The following is a 20,933-nucleotide window of genomic DNA, read 5'->3' on the forward strand; positions in this document are numbered from 1 at the left end:
ATTTTTATTTATATTTTTTGCGTTATTTTTTTTTACAAAGATTTATTTGCTCTTTTACGATAAGTTTTTTTTTAAGTTTCTTCATAGTTAAGTCAAGATTTTTAAAATGTATACAACATAACTACTGTGGTTAAGTTTTCAAAATCAAATAGTATTTCCGTGGTCATAATATGGCGTGAAATTGCATGCCTTCCTGGTCAAGTCTTTATATAGATAGATAGATATGTGTGTATGTTTATATGGTTGTGTATGTGGTTGTATGTGTATATGTGTGTATGTATATGTATATATATATACATATTTAAGTACTTTCTTTTGTTTGCACATTGTTTTATTTCATTGTTATTAATTTTGTTGTTGATTTTATTTTATTTTTTACTTTTATTATTATCTATCAACATCAATACCTATAGCTTGATCGGTTAGAGCATCAGCTTGATAAACTGAATGTATGTGGTTTAATTCCCGCTATGACATCATATTTGAAATAGAACATAAAATACAAAATGCAAGTTTTGTATTTTATGTTCTATTTCTTTTAGACCTTGCGCGTTGGTCATGATTTTCCCTTAGGAGTCTGAGTTTATCATTTTTATTAAATGCATTAAGTCTAAATTATCATTATTTTTTTTTTATATATATGTTTTATTACAGTGTCTTTTTTTGTTCTGAACAATTCTCAACTGCTTATTTTCTACATTTTGAACAAAAATTGTTTAGAAATTTTGATTTATTTCCCTCAAAATTGGTGGTTTTAATGATGTTTTTTATTTGTTGCTTGGATTTAATATATCTGTGCAAAGGTTTTGTGTTTGTTTTGGCCTTTTTTGTTATATTGCGTTCAAAGATTTGCACTGCAGCCTTGATTTTTTTTGTAACGTTTTGCCTGGCAGCATTGCACTTCATTTTAATATCTTTATCATTCGAACTTCTAGATAATAACCATAATTTGTGTATTGATTAATAAACAGTTTTAATTCTTTAGTCAACCAACCTTTCTCTTTATTTGTTATGGATTTTCATATGGTATATTTTCTTGACATGCTATATTGTAATTGTAATGTAATATTGTAAACGCGGCTTAGTGATAAGACAACTATAGTCTTCTTTTTGTTCCTGTCATGTAAATTTTTATTTATTTACTTAGTTATTGTAATTATTGTCAAATAATGTAAATAAATATACAATAAAAAAAATCTCATTGATATTCATATTAGCAAATATGAATTTTTAATCTAAAGTATTGAAATAATTTTGTATTTTGTTTTAATTTCCAGCTTTATATAGGAAACATTTCGATCTAACATTTAAGTTTTAACTTTCTTTTATTAAAAAGTACCATTTATATTTATGCATCATACGTGATGACTTTGAATTTGATTGCCTAATGGTAGTTTGGATGACATTTTTTTAACATGATTTTTAGCAGTACAAACAGTTTTCTTCCAAACAATTAATAAAATTTCTTTTTCACTTTGCTTTACACAAGTGATAACTTAATAAATAGTTTTTATAAAGATATATTCAATTTTAATGTTGGATTTTGCTTTACACAAGTTATAACTTAATAAATAGTTTTTATAAGGATATATTCAATTTAAATCTTGGACTTTTTGTGCTTTGCACAATTGATAATTTTGAATTTCATCTTTAATTTAAAAGTTTGAAAAATAAATTTTGAACAAGAAAATTATGATTTTAAACTTTTAAGTAGCTCACAAAAGTGTAATTTATCAGTCTTTTTTTTATCATATAAGTGTTAATACTAAAGTTATTAAAATATTAGTGTTAATATAACATAATATAATATCAACAAAGTTATTATATTGATACAACATTAATAATAATTAATATAAATTGTGTTAATAAAAATCTTATTTGAGAGAATACTTGCAAAATGAAATTTTAGATCAAGGATTTTCTCTCATTGGATAAAGACCATAAGACAATTTCAGTCAAATGAGTCTACCAGATTAAATTTTTCAGATGATTTGGTAGAATTTATCAACTAAATATTATTTACCTTGTAATGGTCTAATGAAAGTATATACAGTAGCATCAGAATTATTTTCCAATTCCTTCTTTAAAATTACAGATTTATTTTCATTTTCAACCATTGCTACATATGTTTTAATACTATCATAATTAAATAATTCTTCTCCAGAACCATCAGAATTGATAACAAAGTATCTTGGTAATATTGTCTCTAAAAATATTTTGTTTATAAAATACTTTTTGAAAATAAATCTTTAATATTTAAGATAAAGTCTTAAAAAAAAAGTTATAGATTTTACCTTTTGTTTCATATTCTGGATTTTTTTCAACACGAAGATTTCCTAATGAATTTACACAGAACTGATTTCCGTGTCTATCTTTTAAAAACAGACTTTGCAATGAGTTGGATTGGTTTAACTCAATAACACCAACTTTTTCATCAAAGTAATCAAAAATGTCAGCTTTCCCTAAAGAGGTTGTTACTATAAATATTTTATAAAATATTTAAATGAATTGACTTACTACAACCTTTACTATAAAATTAAAAATATTTTGCTATAGGTTTACATAATCTAGCTGTAGTGTTACTTTTTTATAATAATGAAAACAAGGAAATGTTCCATTAAACAAAATGCAATTGAAGCTACTTAAGGTAAAGTTATATGTAAACTATATATAAATTTATTGTGTCAGACTAGACGTGTGTATATATATACATATATTTATATATATATATATATATATATATATATATATATATATATATATATATATATATATATATATATATATATATATATATATATACATACATATGTGTATATATATTTATATACATATAAATATATGCATACATATATTTATATGTATATGTGTATATATATATATATATATATATATATATATATACATATATGCATACATATATATACATACATATGTGTATATATATATATATATATATATATATATATATATATATATATATATATATATATGTGATTTCACACTGAAATAGCCTGCTGCCGGGGGCATCAGTACATACATCAACTATCTTATAGCTTATTTTATATATATATATATATATATATATATATATATATATATATATATATATATATATATATATCTTCAAAGTTTCTCTTCAGCATTACCAATTCTTTTATCTTTTTTAAAAACATTTGTTACAATTTTTAATTGCATTTTTGTTGTATTTTTTATTATAAGGTCTCTATTAATTCAACTTAATTTTACTAACTTGATTTAAGCATTTTAATATATTTTGACTGATGATGGCTATGATATAGTTGAAACATGTATTTTATAAAATAAGTGATTTTAACAAAAATTTAAAAAATTGTCTTATTTATTAGAATATATATATATATATATATATATATATATATATATATATATATATATATATATATATTTATATATATATATATATATATATATATATATATATATATATATATATATATACACTAAATAAACCCTCCTTTAACAAAAAATTATTTTTATGTGCTGTGGTTATCCTCTGTAAATTATTTAAGCTCGATTGTTGCTTATTTAGAACATGTTTAAATTCATTTTCCATTTAATGTGTCTTTAATATTATAAAAAAAAGTTTTTTAAAAATAGATCACCCTGATACTCAAATGTATTAATTTTATGTATGGTTTTTTAAAACTTTATTGCACAAAAACAATGGGTTTCTTATTAAAAATAAAGAAAAGTAATTTTCACAAGTTTTTGGATAATATTTTTTTTTTTAATAATATATTTTTTTAAATTTTGCTTCACTTGAGTACCAGGTTTATCTATTTTGAACTTGAGTACCAGGTTTAACTATTTTGAAAAGAAGAGGAAAAAAAGGAAAACAATATATATATATATATATATATATATATATATATATATATATATATATATATATATATATATATATATATATATATATATATGTATATATAAAGAACAAAATTTTTACAAGAGTTGTTTATAAATTGCACTCCTATAGATGATATAAAGTTGTATAAATTAACAGATATATTTAATTTTTAATAAATATATAATTTAAATAACTTCTTTAGCAATAATTTAGTGTCACGGTGCATGTTATATTAATAAAATATTTAATTGTGTATTAACAATTTTTGTTGTTTAACAATTATTATGTTATTATCTTTATTTAATTATCATATTATTATTAATTATTTTTTATTGATGATATGTCAGATATATCATTGACTGATAAAGTCATAAATCCAGCAGAGTCAATTTAAAAAGTCAATTTAAATTTAAATTAAACTGGAATAGCTGCTGTCGAGTGTACATCATCTGAGGGTTTATATTTTGAAGTAGGTACTTTTTAATCGACAAAAATATTTTTTAGATTTAAAACTATAAAAAAAATTTTGCACCACAAAAGTGAATACCCCCATCCCCAATTTAATAAATTGTTACCAAAATCGCTAACCTCCTCCTCCTTATATTTTGACTCAACTAACTACCACCCCTTAAGTCTTCTTCCTACCATAAGCAAGGTTTTTGAGTCTTTAATAAACAAAAACTTAATCTCTCATTATGAATCTAGTTTAACTTAATATCTGATCATCATAAGGATTTCGATCTTCTTGTTTTACTGCTGATTTGTTAATAATAATAACCCATAGGTTTTATTGTGCATTAAATAGAGGCTAAGGCTATCGCACCCAAGATTTCTGAAGCCTTTGATAAAGTTTGGCATGCTGTTCTTTGATAAAGTTTGGCATGCTTTTCCATAAACTCTTTTCTTATGGTGTATCAGGTAACATCTTTAAGATTATTAAATCCTTCCTTTCCAATCATAGTATAAAAGTTGTCCTCGATGGACAGCACTCTTCATTTCCTGTAACTTCAGGGGTTCCTCAAGGTTCTATCCTTGGCCCTATATTTTTTTAATTTACATTAATATCTTCCTGAAAATTCTCACATCTGAGGTGAAATTGTTCACTGATGATATTACTATTTATTCTTGTCTTGATAAGAAGCCAACACTACCTGAAAAATTGGATGGGGCATTTGAGTTTAAAAAGGTTCTCACTTCTGATACTGCATAAGGCTCTTAGTGGGTGGTGAACTTTAACTCAGATAAACACAATTTTTTTCAACTAATCCTTATTGCAACAAACTAGATCAATCTTCCTATATTTATAAGAATCTTCCTTTATTTATAAAAGGCAATGTACTCGATGAGTCATCTACTCTTTGCCTTCTTGGATTTACTCTTACTTCCGATTTTTCTTGAAAACCATATATCAAATCGATTGTAAAATTAGCATCTGCTAAGGTTGCATCTCTGTTGCATTCTATTCTTTATCTCTATAAATCTCAAATCTGTCCTTGTATGGAATTCTGTTGCCATATCTTGAGTGATCTTCGAATGATACTCTTTCTCTTTTAAACAAGGTGCAAAAAATGTATTGTAAACATAGTTAGACCTGCCAACCTCCAACCATTATCACATCGTCGCAATGTTGCTTCTCTTTTTCTTTACTACAAATACAATAATGGGCATTGCTCAAAGAGCTAGCGCCTCTTGTGTCATCAATTAAAATTTATTCTTGTGTTACTTATCATTCAATTAAGTGCCAGCCTTTTACTGTGACTGTTTCTAAGTGCTCCAAAAACTCTTATTTGTCTAGTTTTTTTCCTCAAACATCAGTTCTTTGGAATTCACTGCCTTCATCTTGTTTTCCTGATTTATACAATTCACAATCTTTAAAGTCGTCTGTTAATTGTCAAACTTCATCTTTTCTCTTCCAGTAACTTCCAACTCTAATAGTGGTTGCTTGCAGCCTCGTTGGTAGTAATGATGTTAAATATATAAATATATGTATACAGCCCTAGGAATTAGGTTTAGCATTTGGCCTAATTGCCAACCTAAAAGTGTTTGAGGTCGAAAAAAATTGCCAACATTGTTTCTATGTTTTATGGTAAGACCTTTGTACCAAATATTGTTTGCCAACCTCAATCTTTTAGAGCCTAACAACATATTGGACAGAAAGAGACTGGCAATGTGTGTTTTTGATGGACAAGTGCAAATTTTTTTTATTGAAAAAAATTTGCTATTTTACTTGTCTATTTTATGTATATTTATATTTTGTTGTTTATGTATATATATTTTTTCGTAATTCACCTTCCCAAGGCCGAGAAGGCCACTACAGATGAGGAGGCTACTTGTTGTTATAACCCTCTCTCAACTCTATAACTCTAAAACACGAACCTTGACGAACAAGGTCGTTGCACAGAGAAACAAGTTGAGCGTGATACTACCAGGGGCATGGTGGGAATTGAACTCGGAACCTCTCGCTTATGAAGCAAGCGCTCTACCTCTACACCACTACCGCTTAAATATAAAACAGCTACTGAACCACTATAAAAAAGATACTAAAAAATTCAATCCACAATGTATACAGCCTACTATCAAACATGATGGAGTTTCAGTAATGGTACGGGGCTGTTTTGCTTCTAATCAGCTTGGTAATCTTATGAAAGTAAATGGAATTTCTTGATAAGAATAGATATCATAAGATATTATGTAAAAATGTCCTTTCGTGAGGAAAGCATCTAATTAGGAAACATATACCAAAATTCATATGTGCAGTTAGGCAAGCAGAGGGTGGATATTTTGACAATGTATATTTATAAATATTATATGTATATATATATATATATATATATATATATATATATATATATATATATATATATATATATTTATATATATATATATAGAGAGAGAGAGAGATGTGTGTATATATATATAAACAAATATATATATATATATATATAGATATATATAAATATAAAAATCTGTATAAATATACATATATATATATATAAACATATACATATATATACAATAGTAAAAACGCATCTAAATTTCTTCTATAGTGTATTGTTCTTCAGCAGGCTCATCAGGAAGAGTAGACATATTCAAATGTATACAATTATAAATACATACATATATATATATATATATATATATATATATATATATATATATATATATATATATTTATATATATATACATATACATATAAATATATATTTATATACATATACACAATCTATATATATATTGTATATATATGTATATATGTTTATATATGTATATATATATGTGCGTGTGTGTGTAGATATATATATACATATGTATAAATATAAGTATATATAAATTAGTAAAAACGCATCTAAATTTCTTCTATAGTCTATTGTCCTTCAGCAAGCTCATCAGGAAGAGTATACATATTCAAATATATACAAACATAAATACATATATATATATATATATATATATATATATATATATATATATATATATATATATATATATATATATATATAAATATATATATATATAAATATATATAACATCTATATACGTGTATATATATATATACTTTTTCTGAAAACGCTGTATGCAATAAAGATAGGAAAAACAAATAACAATTTATAATCTATTAATAGATCAATACTTTCGTAGATGGATTTTAAATGTATTCAACAAAATATAGAGCTCAATGTCCTTACAATATCTGTTCTTTTAAGAACAATGAACATTTTATTTTGATATAATAAATAAGTAGAAATCAATCATAAAGTTTGGTGCTTTATCAATAAAATTTCTGAGTAAAAATAATATTTAGTTTTGTTCTTTTAAGAGCATTGAGGTAACTAAAATTCCAATGTGCTTATTTTTTTTAGTCACTATCTATTTTAGAAATGTAAATTGTTGTCTTTTATCATTTATTAAACTTTTTTTTTGTTTATGATAGGATTAGAAAAAAGCAATAACCTAAAGGCTTGTTTTCTATTCAGTGTGTTCCAGAAAAGTGCAATCACTAAATATAAAAAAAAATCAAACAAATTAAAACAACAATCATCAGTACCTTCATTACTAATTTTAATTTCTTTTTTGCCATTATTAGAAACTGTATATTCACCATTGCATGAGCCATGTATTTGTCGCCCATTTCCAAACTGAACTGTAATATCTGACAGAGTTTTATTTATAATAACTGTGGGAAACCTATCATGCTCAATCTATAAAAAGTTTTTAAGTTTTTATTGTAAAAAAAAATAACTCCTATACATATACACACACACATACATATATATATATATATATATATATATATATATATATATATATATATATATATATATATATATATATATATATATATATATATATATATGCATATATACATATATATATATATTTGTATATATATGTAAACATATATAATATATGTATACATGTATATATATATGTATATATGTATAAATATATATATATATATATGTATACATATATATTTATATATATACACACACATATATATATATATATATATATATATATATATATATATATATATATATATATATATATGTATACATATATATGTATATATAAATATACATATATGTATACATATATATATATATACATAACTTTTCTATAATTTGAAATTTTTGATGTTTAGACATTCTTCCTAATGATGGAGAAACATGATGTAGAAGACAACTAAAAATTAGATGTGTTTTTACTAATTTATATATATATATATATATATATATATATATATATATATATATATATATATATATATATATATATATACATATATATTAACGAAGAAAACACAACTTTTTCTATGGTACTTTAAGTTTCATGCTTATACGACATGCCAATACAACAATCATCAGCCATTGAATACAAATTCAAAAACAAAAAAAACTGCTAAAATTACAAAATACTGTGTAGTGGGATCTTAACGTCGCTAAGAAAAAACAAAATATTAGCTAATCACCGGTGTCAAAAAAAGATAAGAGGAATTTATTCCTGTGTCTGCATTTTGAAACCAACTCATTTTGTTTATTTAACAAGTTATCACCTTTATATGTTAAAATAAGGAATTTTTCATATAAACAAAGATTGCAAATTTTTGACGAAGTGTTATAAGGATTGCAACGTTTTACAATTTTCCACTTAATTAAGGGTGTAAACATTTTGTCTTTTATGTCCCAAATTTCTTTAGACGATTCTGTATCATTTTTATATTTTATATGTTAAAAGATTTTAGATGGTTAGCATACCGAAATTTAAATGGAGTTTCACATAAGCCAAAATATACTTTTTCTTTGTAGTCAGGTTCATTTGACGACACGGTTGCTTGATAAACGATGTTCTTCGACAAGCACTGATTGTTCATGGGACAGATGGATTTATAACACAGTTACATGTTTTTCCCTCATCTTTACCTTGGCTATATAATATCATGTGATTGTGCAAATTAATAATGGACTTGATGTTTGGCATACATCTTAGTTCTATAGTTTGAGGAAGGCTTTTTAGTATACTCGGAGGGTGGTTAGAGGCAGCATTTATATAACTGTTGGAATTACCAGGCTTGCAGAAAGGTTGGAAAGAACTGTCATTAAGATTTAACGTTTTGTCCAAATAATAACCAATTTTACAGCTGATAGATATATGAAGATCATTATTATTAAATCTTTATTATTGATCTTCATATATCTATCAGATCATTATTATTGATCTTCATATATCTATCAGCTGTAATTTTAATATTGAGCACTCTTTTACGACTATGAGTTTTGTTTTGTTATTATAATACAAAACAGCCTTAAATATCAATATATATATATATATATATATATATATATATATATATATATATATATATATATATGTATATAATGTATATATATATATATATATATATATATATATATATATATACATATATATATATATACATATATATATATATACATTATACACACACATATATATATATATATATATGTATATATATATATATATATATATATATATATATATATACATATATACATATATATATATATATATATATATATATATATATATATATATACATATATATATATATATATACATTATACACACACATATATATATATATGTATATATATATATATATATATATATATATATACATATATATATATATATATATATATATATATATATATATATATATATATATATATATATATATATATATATATATATATATTATACTGCTTCATTTTCAGGTCATGAAAAAATTTAAAGTACCATGGAGTCTTTTCTGCTGTGAAGTCCTATATTTTATTAGTAGAACTTTTTTTATTTCAAGATTGGACCTTTTTTAGGGGTTGCTTAAGTGCCTCAAAGTCATATTTTAGACTCATTGTTCTGGTCATTGTTCTGGTCATTGGGCCCTAAGGGACAGCTGATGATTATAAAAACCATATATGGATTGCATGGCTTCAATTTATTTATACTTCTCTTTGATGAGTGCTATAGTTTTATCATCTTAAGTTCAAAATGTAGAACATAATGAACAGTTAATGGTTTAAATAAGTTTAGTAATGTGAAAGGAAGGTCATCTAATGCAACACATTGTCATTTATCTTCTAAGTTAAATTGGACTTTGAATTAGTATTTTTCAAGTTAATAAAATTTATTTATCAATAGCCAAAAGTCTTTTAATTACAAATTAATTGCAAATTTTTATTTCAAAATATTTTTTTATTATTATTAAATTTTTAATGGGGGGAAGGGGGACACTCTTTTTCCTCAGACAATGGATAAAACAAGACAATGGATTCAGTCAACTCTCGATATCTCAAACACTAAGTGGACCAGGAAAAAAGTTCAAGATATCGAGAGTTAAAGACATTAAGGAAATAAGTAAAATAGCCTGACTTTCATTAAAACTTTTGGTAAAAATCTGTTATCTGATATTGCTTCAAATTTTCTTTTTCAACTTCATTAAATCCTCAAGTTTTAGGGCTAGGTATTGTATTTCATTTCTGTATTTTGAGCTGTATAGCGAAGCATTTTGGATTGTTTCAAAAGCATTTTCTAATCGAATATCAGATGGATGTAGCTGGGGTTTGACGTAAATACCTTCATCAACACAATCTTCAACTTCATTATTGTTGTTTTCAAAATTAGGTTCTAAAATCTGAGCAATGATTTCAGCATCAGTAGCAAGTGAACTGGTGGTTACTACATCGCAACCTAAACCAATGTAAGATTCTGCTGAGAGATCTTCTTGGATGGCACTAGAAATTAAGTCTTGCAAACGGTTAATTTCTTCTGTCAAAAATTTAAAAGGATGATTATTTGTTTTGCTGATACCAGCTTTTTTAAAGCAGCTGACGACAGTCTCCTTCAATACAGTATTCCATGAAAAAACAAGATCTTTCATTGCTTGAAGTATAAAAAATTTGGCAGGGGTTTCTTTCTAAGAGCATGAAAAAATGAGTCAAGCATCTTTACCCATTCTGTAAAAAGGCCTCCAGTCATCCAACTTTTTAGCTGATTTTTATATGTGCAAGGAATTTGTTTAATGTGCTTAAAATATTGTGGGTTTTTATATTTTACAATAACAAACATAGGTTATTTTTCTCCCATTGCACTTCCTGCTGCCATGCCTGTTAGTCTGACTTGACTATTTTTTCCCCAAAACATTTTTATTCGTGATAAATTGTACCTTTCGTTAGGTAGCCACTAGTAAAAAAGTCCAAACTTAACAGTATTGAAAATGTTTTCAAGTTTGTAATTCAAAAACGTAGTTTCATTCCATGAAGATTTAATAATAATATTTTCTCTATAAATCTCAAATCCGGCCTTGTATGGAATACTGTTGCCATATCTGGGGCAGATCTTCTAATGATGCCCTTTCTCTTTTAGACAAGGTGCAAAACACATTGTAAACATAGTTGGACCTGCTCTTGCAGCCAACCTCCAACCATTATCACATAGTCATAATGTTACTTCTCTTTCTCTTTTCTACAAATACTATAATGGGCACTGCTCTAAAGAGCTAGCACCTCTTGTGCCATCTACTAAAATTCATTCTCGTCTTACTTGTCATTAAATTGAGTCTCATCCTTTCTTTTCATCTTTTCTGCGACTGTTCATAAGGGCTCCAAAAACTCATATTCCTCTAACTTTTTTCCTCAAACATCAGTTCTTTGGATTTCCTTCATCCTGCTTTGCTGATTCATATAATTTGCAATCCTTTAAGTTGTTTGTCAATCGTTATCTTGCTCTACAATCTTCATCTTTTCTCTTCCAGTAACTTCCAACTCTAATTAGTGGTTGCCTGCAGCCTTGTTGGAAGCAAAGATGTTTAAAAAAAAAAAAAAAGATTTGACAAAATTTAACTGACCTTTCTTTCAAATTATGAAACCAACAATCAGATGCTTTAAAATCCAACTTTCCTAATGTTTCTGCAAATTTTCTTTCAGTATGGTACCATCAATTGGTACTTGTTGACTTCTTTTTGCAACAAACCACGTGAATATGGCCCAGTTTAATAATGTATTCTTTGGGACACTATACTTTTGGGCAACCTCTTTGTTAGACATTCCTTTCTCCAGGTTTTTTAGCACCTTACAATTTTCTATTATAGATTTGTTTGTGGGTTTTTGTTTAACAAGTGTCATGTTATTGCGTTTGATAAAAATTATAAATTAATCTATTGAAGGAACACATTTCAGAAATGCAATTCATAAAAAAAATCGAATTAAAAAATCAATTTTTTAAAAATTTCATAGCAATACTTTTGGAAAATTGGAACTTTACAAAATTAAATGTTATCAAAACATTTCTTGAAAAAAATGTTGAAAAGTTCAAGATAACAAGAGAAAATTCCCCTGTGGATTAAAAATATTGTTCAAGATACCAAAAAGTTTGAGATATTAAGGTTTGAGATATCAAGAGAATTTTAGCCTAAATGAGTATGTTATGTCTATGGGACCGCAAAAAAAGTTAGAGATATCAAGTATTCGAGGTATCGAGAGTTGACTGTAATAAATCTTTAAATGTAATAAAATATATTTTTATACTAATTTCTTTCATTTTAAGTAACAAAGCAAATAGATACTACTGAAAATTTTTTAATATTAGGATAACATGCATCTTTGGACAGTAAAGATATTGTTGCAGTTCTCCTTTGGTCCCCTAGTTATGCAAAGAAACCAGAGTACTAGAGTCAAAATTAAATATATTTTTAGTAATTTGTCATATATAAATAAAATTGTTATTTAAAAACGTTTTTTTTCAGCTTAATTAGGGGTGGAGATTATGCCTCACCAGTGTCACATAGTTCAATATACAAAAACTTCATCCTACTAAAATGATCTACAAAAAGAAACATATACTAAAAAGTGGAAACAATTTTCTGATGTCCTACTGAGGCCTAAAATGTTTTCAATCCATTAATGTTATTTTTATTTTTGACCAACTAACAATGTTTTCTTTTTAGATCAATTTATATTTCAACCAATTTGAGAAAATTTAATTTTCTACCAATTATAGGTGATACTTATTTAAACTTACTATACACCATACTGAAAAAGCCTGTATATATATACATATATATACAGGGCTCAATTTAACGGTCGGACATCCCTAATCTCCAGACTGTTTTGAGATCTGATTTATGGGGGCAACCAACCATTGTTCATTTTTACTGAAAAAATCAACAATGGTTTGCTGCACTCCTCCAGTAGGTCTCAAGAATGGTCCGAGGGGCAGCGATGTCCAACCATTAAATTGAGCCCTGTATATATATATATATATATATATATATATATATATATATATATATGTATATATATATATATATATATATATATATAAATATATATGTATATATGTATATATGTGTATATATATATATATATATATATATATATATATATATATATATATATACACATATATACATATATACATATATATATATAATATATATATATATATATATACAAATATATATATATACATATATATACATTATAAGTTGATCTAAAATACAGTAGGTCAAAAATACAGTAGGATGAAAATTTGATCAAAATCTCATTATGTTGAAAAATTTGTGGTTCATGTTTTAATTAGATGTAAGTATAAAAAATCAAAAGTAGTTAGTTAATAATCAAAATAGTGATTTTCTATAACTTAAGAACTTTCAAAATTAGGTTCAGTTATAGGCCACTGTCTCACCCTCTATATCAATTTATACTTTAACATAATCTTAATTTTGAGATCAAACATTTTTAATGCATTTAAACTTTTAAATATTTCAATTAATAAAACAAAACAATGTCCAACTTGGAAAATTGAGTGTTTAAAAAAAACTAACTGACATGGGTAAATAAAACAAAGAGGTATAACCAATGATGGTAAAACCAATTTTTATTAAAAAAATTTTAAACTATTTAAGAATAAGTAACCAACCAACTATCAACTATAAATGTTTCATTATGGCAAGTTCAAAAAATTTTTAAAATGTAATCATGCTCAGCAAATTATTTCAATATTTTTTTAAATTTAAGTACAGTGAGCTTCTGCTTATTTAAACTGGCACTTAATCGAATTTTCCATTATTTGAAGCAATCTTTCTTCCCCATGAATTTTCCTTAACAAACTCATGCAAATATCCATCACTTATTCAAACCTGCCGTTATTTGAAATTTCGGTTATTTGAAATGATTTTTAATTCTTCTTGACCAAATCCCCATCAGTTATTTGAATTTTATTTCGATTGAATTGAAATTGAGAATTATTTATTTCCATTGCATTTCAAAACATATTATGAAACTTTATCAAAATAAAACAAAAGAAAGAAGTTCTGACAATCAAAGAAAAATATATAGCTCTTAAAGATTAAGAAAAAGAATTAGATCAATTTGGAGGAAAGAGACAAAAGTTAAGTTGGCAAAAACATGATTCCGTTGATAAAGCTATATATAAATAGTTTATGAATGCATGTGAACGAAATGTACCAATTGGTGGACACATCATTAGGAAGAGTGCTTTAGATTTAACAAAAGAACTCAACATTGCGAATTTTAAGGCTTCACAAGGGTGGCTTGATTGGTAGAAAAATAGACATAATGTTTCTGGCAAGTACAGAAAAAAAGATATCAAGTTGCCCACAGGTCTCTTAAAGTATGAATTGAAAGATAATCATAACACCAACAAGTTTGGTTTATTTTATCAAAAACCTGCAACAAAAATCTTTTATCTAAAAGGTGAACAATGTGGAAAGTTGACCAAAGTTTCTTTAACAGGCTTGGCAGCAGGAAATAGGATTGATGAAAAGCTGCCTATGTTATAATTGGAAAGGCAGAAAAACCTTGATGTTTTAAAGGTGTCAAAACCCAATCTTGTCAGCACAAGTCCGAAAATAAATCCTGGTGGAGTCTAAAATCTTTGCTGATAATATAAGAGAGGTTGACACAAAGTTTAATGCTAAGGGCAGAGAAGTTGCTCTAATCATAGATAACTGACCACCTCATCATATTTTTGACAATCTTTAAGTGATGATGGAAGTCCTGTGATACTGAAAAATTTTCGTGTATTAAACGTGACAAAGTCCTCCGGTTTCTTTTCTTGGATAACTGAGCAGTCCACTGTAGCCCCTTTCATAATATCTGATCTGAAACGTTGTTCAATGCTTGGACCATTTTGACCTTTGTCTCAGGGCAAACCTCATCATCAAAAAAAACTAAAGCATCAAGTTCCTCTAATAGGTACCAGAGATGCCCTTGTAACTTCTTCACAGCAATTTTTGAGATCTCAGGATGCTTGGTCTTGTAGGCATCCAAGTCTTTCAAGAGCTGCAGATCAACTCTAGGAGCTGAGGTTGCTTCAGGAGATCTGTACCAGGCTGTAATGTACAGTCAAACTATGAAAAGATAAACATCCCTTATTCTCTTCTTCTCTCTTTTTGTCAACCTGAATTTCCAGAATGTGGCGACGACATGCCAACCACAACATATTTTTCCCAAACTTCTGCTTTAGAAGAATGCAAGCCCCATTCTTGGCCCAGTATTGGCTGCAGTAGTATCAAAGCAAATGCACTTTACTTGATCGTTAATTCCCCATGCCACTGACATGTCATGCACTGCAGATGCCGCATTTTCACCTGTTCCTGATGGTAGTTTTAGGACACTAAGAAACTGCTGCACTTCTACTCCAGATACTAGAATTGGAAGTCAGTCAACAGTTTCTTTACCTGTGATGTCAGTGAGTAATTTTCCATCCCAATGAATATATAAAAGAACTTCTGGTTTGAATTCCTTCCTTAAACCTTCTGCTATCTTCTTGCGATGTTTTATTTGTTCCCTTCGAATGGAAGCTGGATTAACATTGTATTCTGTTGAATCATGACCAAGAAGTTGTAATGCCGCTGTTAACACAAGTGCCGCCCCACTATCACTCAATTTAGCCACATCTAAATTAGCCGCCAACTTCACATTCAGAATATTTTTCCTGCCATGTCTAGGACGCTTTGGAGCCGGTGTACCTGAAGTTGATGACTCAGGGTCATCTTGGTTACCAGGGAAAGCATCTTCTTGAGTTATGCTATTTTCTTTAGGGTTTACCTTCAGATGATGATGAAAGAACAACTGTTTCTTCTCGAGATTTTCTTGCCATCTCCTCTCGGTTCCTTTTTTGGTTCATTTCTTCTTGTCTTTTTTTTGATACTTCTTCTTGCTTTGACAATTTCTTATCGACTGGACCCATTTAGCCTCTCCGAATTTTCTCTCTTTGGCATAATAGGAAGTCCTTATCCTCCTGAATGGTGATCATTTAAAATGCGTTGGTATGGGCAATATCGAATAGTTCTTCTAACCCTTCATTCCATTGGACTTCCTTTTCTTTCAAATAATCTGAACACTTAGCTTTATTCTCTTTATTTTTCTTCAACTTTTCCCATTCCTTGTAAATGTTTTTGATTTTAGGGACAATGTGTTTCTTTAATTGCACTGGTATTCGGGCCTTTGACCAAACTTCAAAAACATCATTTGCTGTGGAATGTAATGCTTCCCTAATGCTTTGCTTGGCAATCTGCTTGTAATGGAAGAAAAGAGCCAACACTTCCCTTTTTGATGGAAGCATAACATTATCTAAAGAAGAGAACATCTGTCCAATAAGCCATATCTCCGTTTTCTTTCTGGTAGCTATTGTTGCACTGGTTGATGAAGCCATCATTGTACAGTAGTTACACTAGTTTAACCTGCAAAAGGAACAGTTAAGCATTATAGACACAATTGTGCACACTAAAAGTAAAAAAAATTACTAGTTAAAAGAGGTTTGTACGCTAAGCACCAACCACTTTTGTTGCATAACATCATGCGTAACATAAGCATTTTTAAGGTACATTTATGCAACACTGTAGGGTCGGTAGCGGCCCCAAAAAATCATTCTAAAAAAGAAAGGATATTTTGATATGATAATGAACCAAATGGCAGGGTGGCCCATGCAAAAATTGAATCTTCAAAAATAAGAAACACCCTAATATATATATATATATATATATATATATATATATATATATATATATATATATATATATATTAGGGCTGGTACTGATTAATTTTTTTTTGTTCGATTAATTGTCTAAAATTTTAATCGATTAATTTCGATTAATTCTGAAGTCGACAGAACAACCTGCTTTTCACCACTTGTGAGATGAAGTTGTTATCGGTAAGCGTTAACTAACTACAGTATTCACAAACGTTAACAAACAAGACACTTAATGCCTGCTATACTGTATTCAGTTTAATTGACAAGTACAAGTAGGCATCACTTTAGCCAGTCACATAAACAAACGAGGACGTTAACGTTTTCTGGAAGTAGACAAGATCGCAGTTTGTTGACAATGTACCCTGACGAACTAAACAGTCTTTCACAAGGAACAGAAGTGGCAAGTACACACAGAATTGTCTGCACAAAACTGCTCAGGTTAGGGTAACGATGCCTGTTCAGTTGCCGCCACATGAGGGGATTCTCAGTTTCTGGAATTACACCTTCTTCTTGATATCGTGTAAGCTCAGCCAGTGAGCCATGTACTGTTTGTGATTCATCTGATGAGGATTGTGATTCCGAGTCGCTGACCAACAGAGTAAGTTTCAGTTTCTTACGCACAGGTTCTGATGCCTCGCCAGTGCTGGTAGTAGTTTCACGTTCAGCTCTCTGTCTTTGGTTACAGTACACCCGAAATGCATTAGAAAGTATTGTCCAAACTGCTTCACGTTTCTCTCTTGAGAGACAGCCAAGTTTCTTGTAACGTGGGTCTAATGCCACAGCCATTTGCAACGTTAGCAATGCATCAATGTTTTCAATGCGACCTGAGAAGTCATTTAGTGTTGCAGATTTGAAACGTGCTATATACCCTGGATCGTCATTATTAACCCGCAGAAGTCTGCGCAAAAATGCTTCTAACGGAAGTACAGCCGAACATGTAGCATACTGTTCACTACCAATATACTCAGTAGCATCTGCAAGTGGACCCAATACCGAGACAAATTTTGACATTTTCTCCCAGTCCAACTCCCTTAGTTTATCTCCAGTGTAATTCTCGGGATGGTCAATATGATACTGCTTAATGGCATCTTTCACTTCCAGCAATCTGGATAACATTAGGTAGGTACTGTTCCACCGCGTAGCTACATCCTGCTACAATTTGTGAAACTTCACATCGTCAGACCTGTTAGAGGTACTGGCTTGGCTGGCCTTTAGCTCTGATGTATTCCTTGAACTGCGCTTAAAATGTCCAACTAGGTGTCGACATTTAGCCAGAATAGGAGATGAATCAGCTGCTTTCAAACCTGCTAGTATGCTCAGTTGAAGACAGTGTGCAATACACGGTATATGGCTGTAATCCGTCCGTCCTATAGCAGCAACCATATTTCGTGCACTGTCCGTTACAATACAGCTAATTTTTTCAGCAATGTTCCACGTTGCGGCAAACTCTTCATAGAAACTGGCAACATTATCAGCAGTGTGCCTTTCTTCAACATTTATGCAAGCTAAAGCGACAGACATCAGTTTCCACTCAGAATCAATCCAATGACCTGTTATCCCACAGTACGATTCATTGTTGGTGGAGGTCCAAAAGTCAGTAGTTAGAGCAATACTATGAATGCATTCGAGAGCTTTCTTGTGCTCATTCAACTTCTTATTGTACATCTCTCCAATGACAGTGTCGATTGTACGGCGACTGGGCAAAGTATAAGTCTGGTTTTGAAGGGCAATACGAAGCACCGCCTCTAGTCCAGCATCTTCTACAATTGTTGTTGGACGTCCAGAACTGGCAATCCAATGAGCTATTGCCACCTTCAGGTCGGCTGAGACCTTTTCACTGACAGGCTTGTTTGACTGACACATAAATAAATTGGTGATTGATTTTATCTGAGGGGTCATCTTCACTGTCGACAACCTGTTGATATTTCAGAGGATGCTTGTGCTGAAGGTGATAAGTCAGCGATGTGTTTGAGCCACGGAAAGCAAACTGTTTATTGCAGTGAACGCAGTATATTTTGTCACCTTCGTCTACTTTACCATCAGCATTCAAATTGAAAACAAAATGCTTGCTTAACTTTCCAGTTAAATGTTTGACAGAAACGTTGCTTTCATTAGTTGCCGCAGCCATATTTGCAAAACAAACTTTGTTTACTTTAGAAACGGATATAGAAATGTAAGATAATGTTCCCAGGTCAGTAAGTATTTTAAAATATGACAAAATTTTTAGTCGAGATTTTCAAGATACACGCTTTCAAAATTAATTTTATATTTATTGAATTCTATTGAAAAATTCTAAATTTAATACTCTTTTTCGTAATGGCATGAAACAATTGATTTTGAAAAGTTGCGTTTAGACATTTTTAAAACTTTTAAAACTGAAAATAACTTCTTTGCGAATGATTTATATGAAAACGATATATTTTTTTTATAAATTTTTATGCTTAACATTTATCAAATTAACAGATATCAAAATATATTGTTCATGCTAAAATTTAAATTAGGCCAAGTACCATACCACTTCACAAAAAATTTCTTTATAAATAACGTTAATAAATATAATACAAGAGAAACAGGTAATCTTTATTTTATTCTGATTGAAGAATATTAAAGTTAACTTTAATATTCGAGTAGTTTTAATACAACTAGTTGTACTTAATATATAATATATTACCTATATTGAACATAATATATATTATTCACTTGTAAAGGCTTCGTGATAAGATCAGTACGATCTTCTTGAAGTCCTGTCTGTACTATTTTAATTATAATTATAATCTCGTTTATATATTTTGACTAAGGAAACTTGTAAATATTACTATTATAAATTACGAAACTTGTAAATATATATATGTACGGCAAAAAAAAATAAATAATAAGTAACAGAAAACCGGCAAAAATTAATCGAAATATTACTGATTAAAGAAATTTTAATCAATTAAATAAATTAGTGATTAATCAATTAATTAATCGTTAATTTACGCAGCCCTAATATATATATATATATATATATATATATATATATATATATATATATATATATATATATATATATATATATATATATATATATATATATATATATATGTATATATATATATATATATATGTATATATATATATATATATATATGTATATATATATATATATATATATATATATATAGATATATATATATATATATATATATATATATATATATATATATATATATATATATATATATATATATATATATATATATATGTATATATATATATATATTGTTAATTATAAAAAAAACATTATGTAAAATCTTCAATATATATATTAAAGATTTTACATAATGCAAAACTAACATTTTATATAATATACTGAAGATATAGCAAACACATTTTACATACATTTTTAGTAAAATTTTAGAATGTTGTTCTTCGTTCGTTCTTCCATATAAAGTAAAACATAAAACATTAAACATGTTAAGTTTATAAACATCTAGTACTTTTATATAATTAAAAAAGTACTTT

General features: G+C 27.6%; 1 protein-coding gene across 1 annotated transcript in view; it reads right to left on the bottom strand.

The window, feature by feature from the left end:
- The window catches only part of LOC100206938 (sperm-associated antigen 17), a 200,071-nt gene that overhangs the window by 59,926 nt on the left and 119,212 nt on the right, over positions 1 to 20,933 (bottom strand). The window contains exons 17-19 of the mRNA XM_065792894.1: positions 7,936 to 8,089; positions 2,295 to 2,462; positions 2,024 to 2,206 (exon numbers count right to left, since the gene is read on the bottom strand). Coding sequence (XP_065648966.1) covers positions 2,024 to 2,206; positions 2,295 to 2,462; positions 7,936 to 8,089 — 505 coding nt within the window. The remainder of the gene's footprint in view (positions 1 to 2,023; positions 2,207 to 2,294; positions 2,463 to 7,935; positions 8,090 to 20,933) is intronic.

The sequence above is a fragment of the Hydra vulgaris genome, chromosome 03 (genome assembly GCF_038396675.1).
Source record: "Hydra vulgaris chromosome 03, alternate assembly HydraT2T_AEP".
Classification (NCBI taxonomy): Eukaryota; Metazoa; Cnidaria; class Hydrozoa; order Anthoathecata; family Hydridae; genus Hydra; species Hydra vulgaris.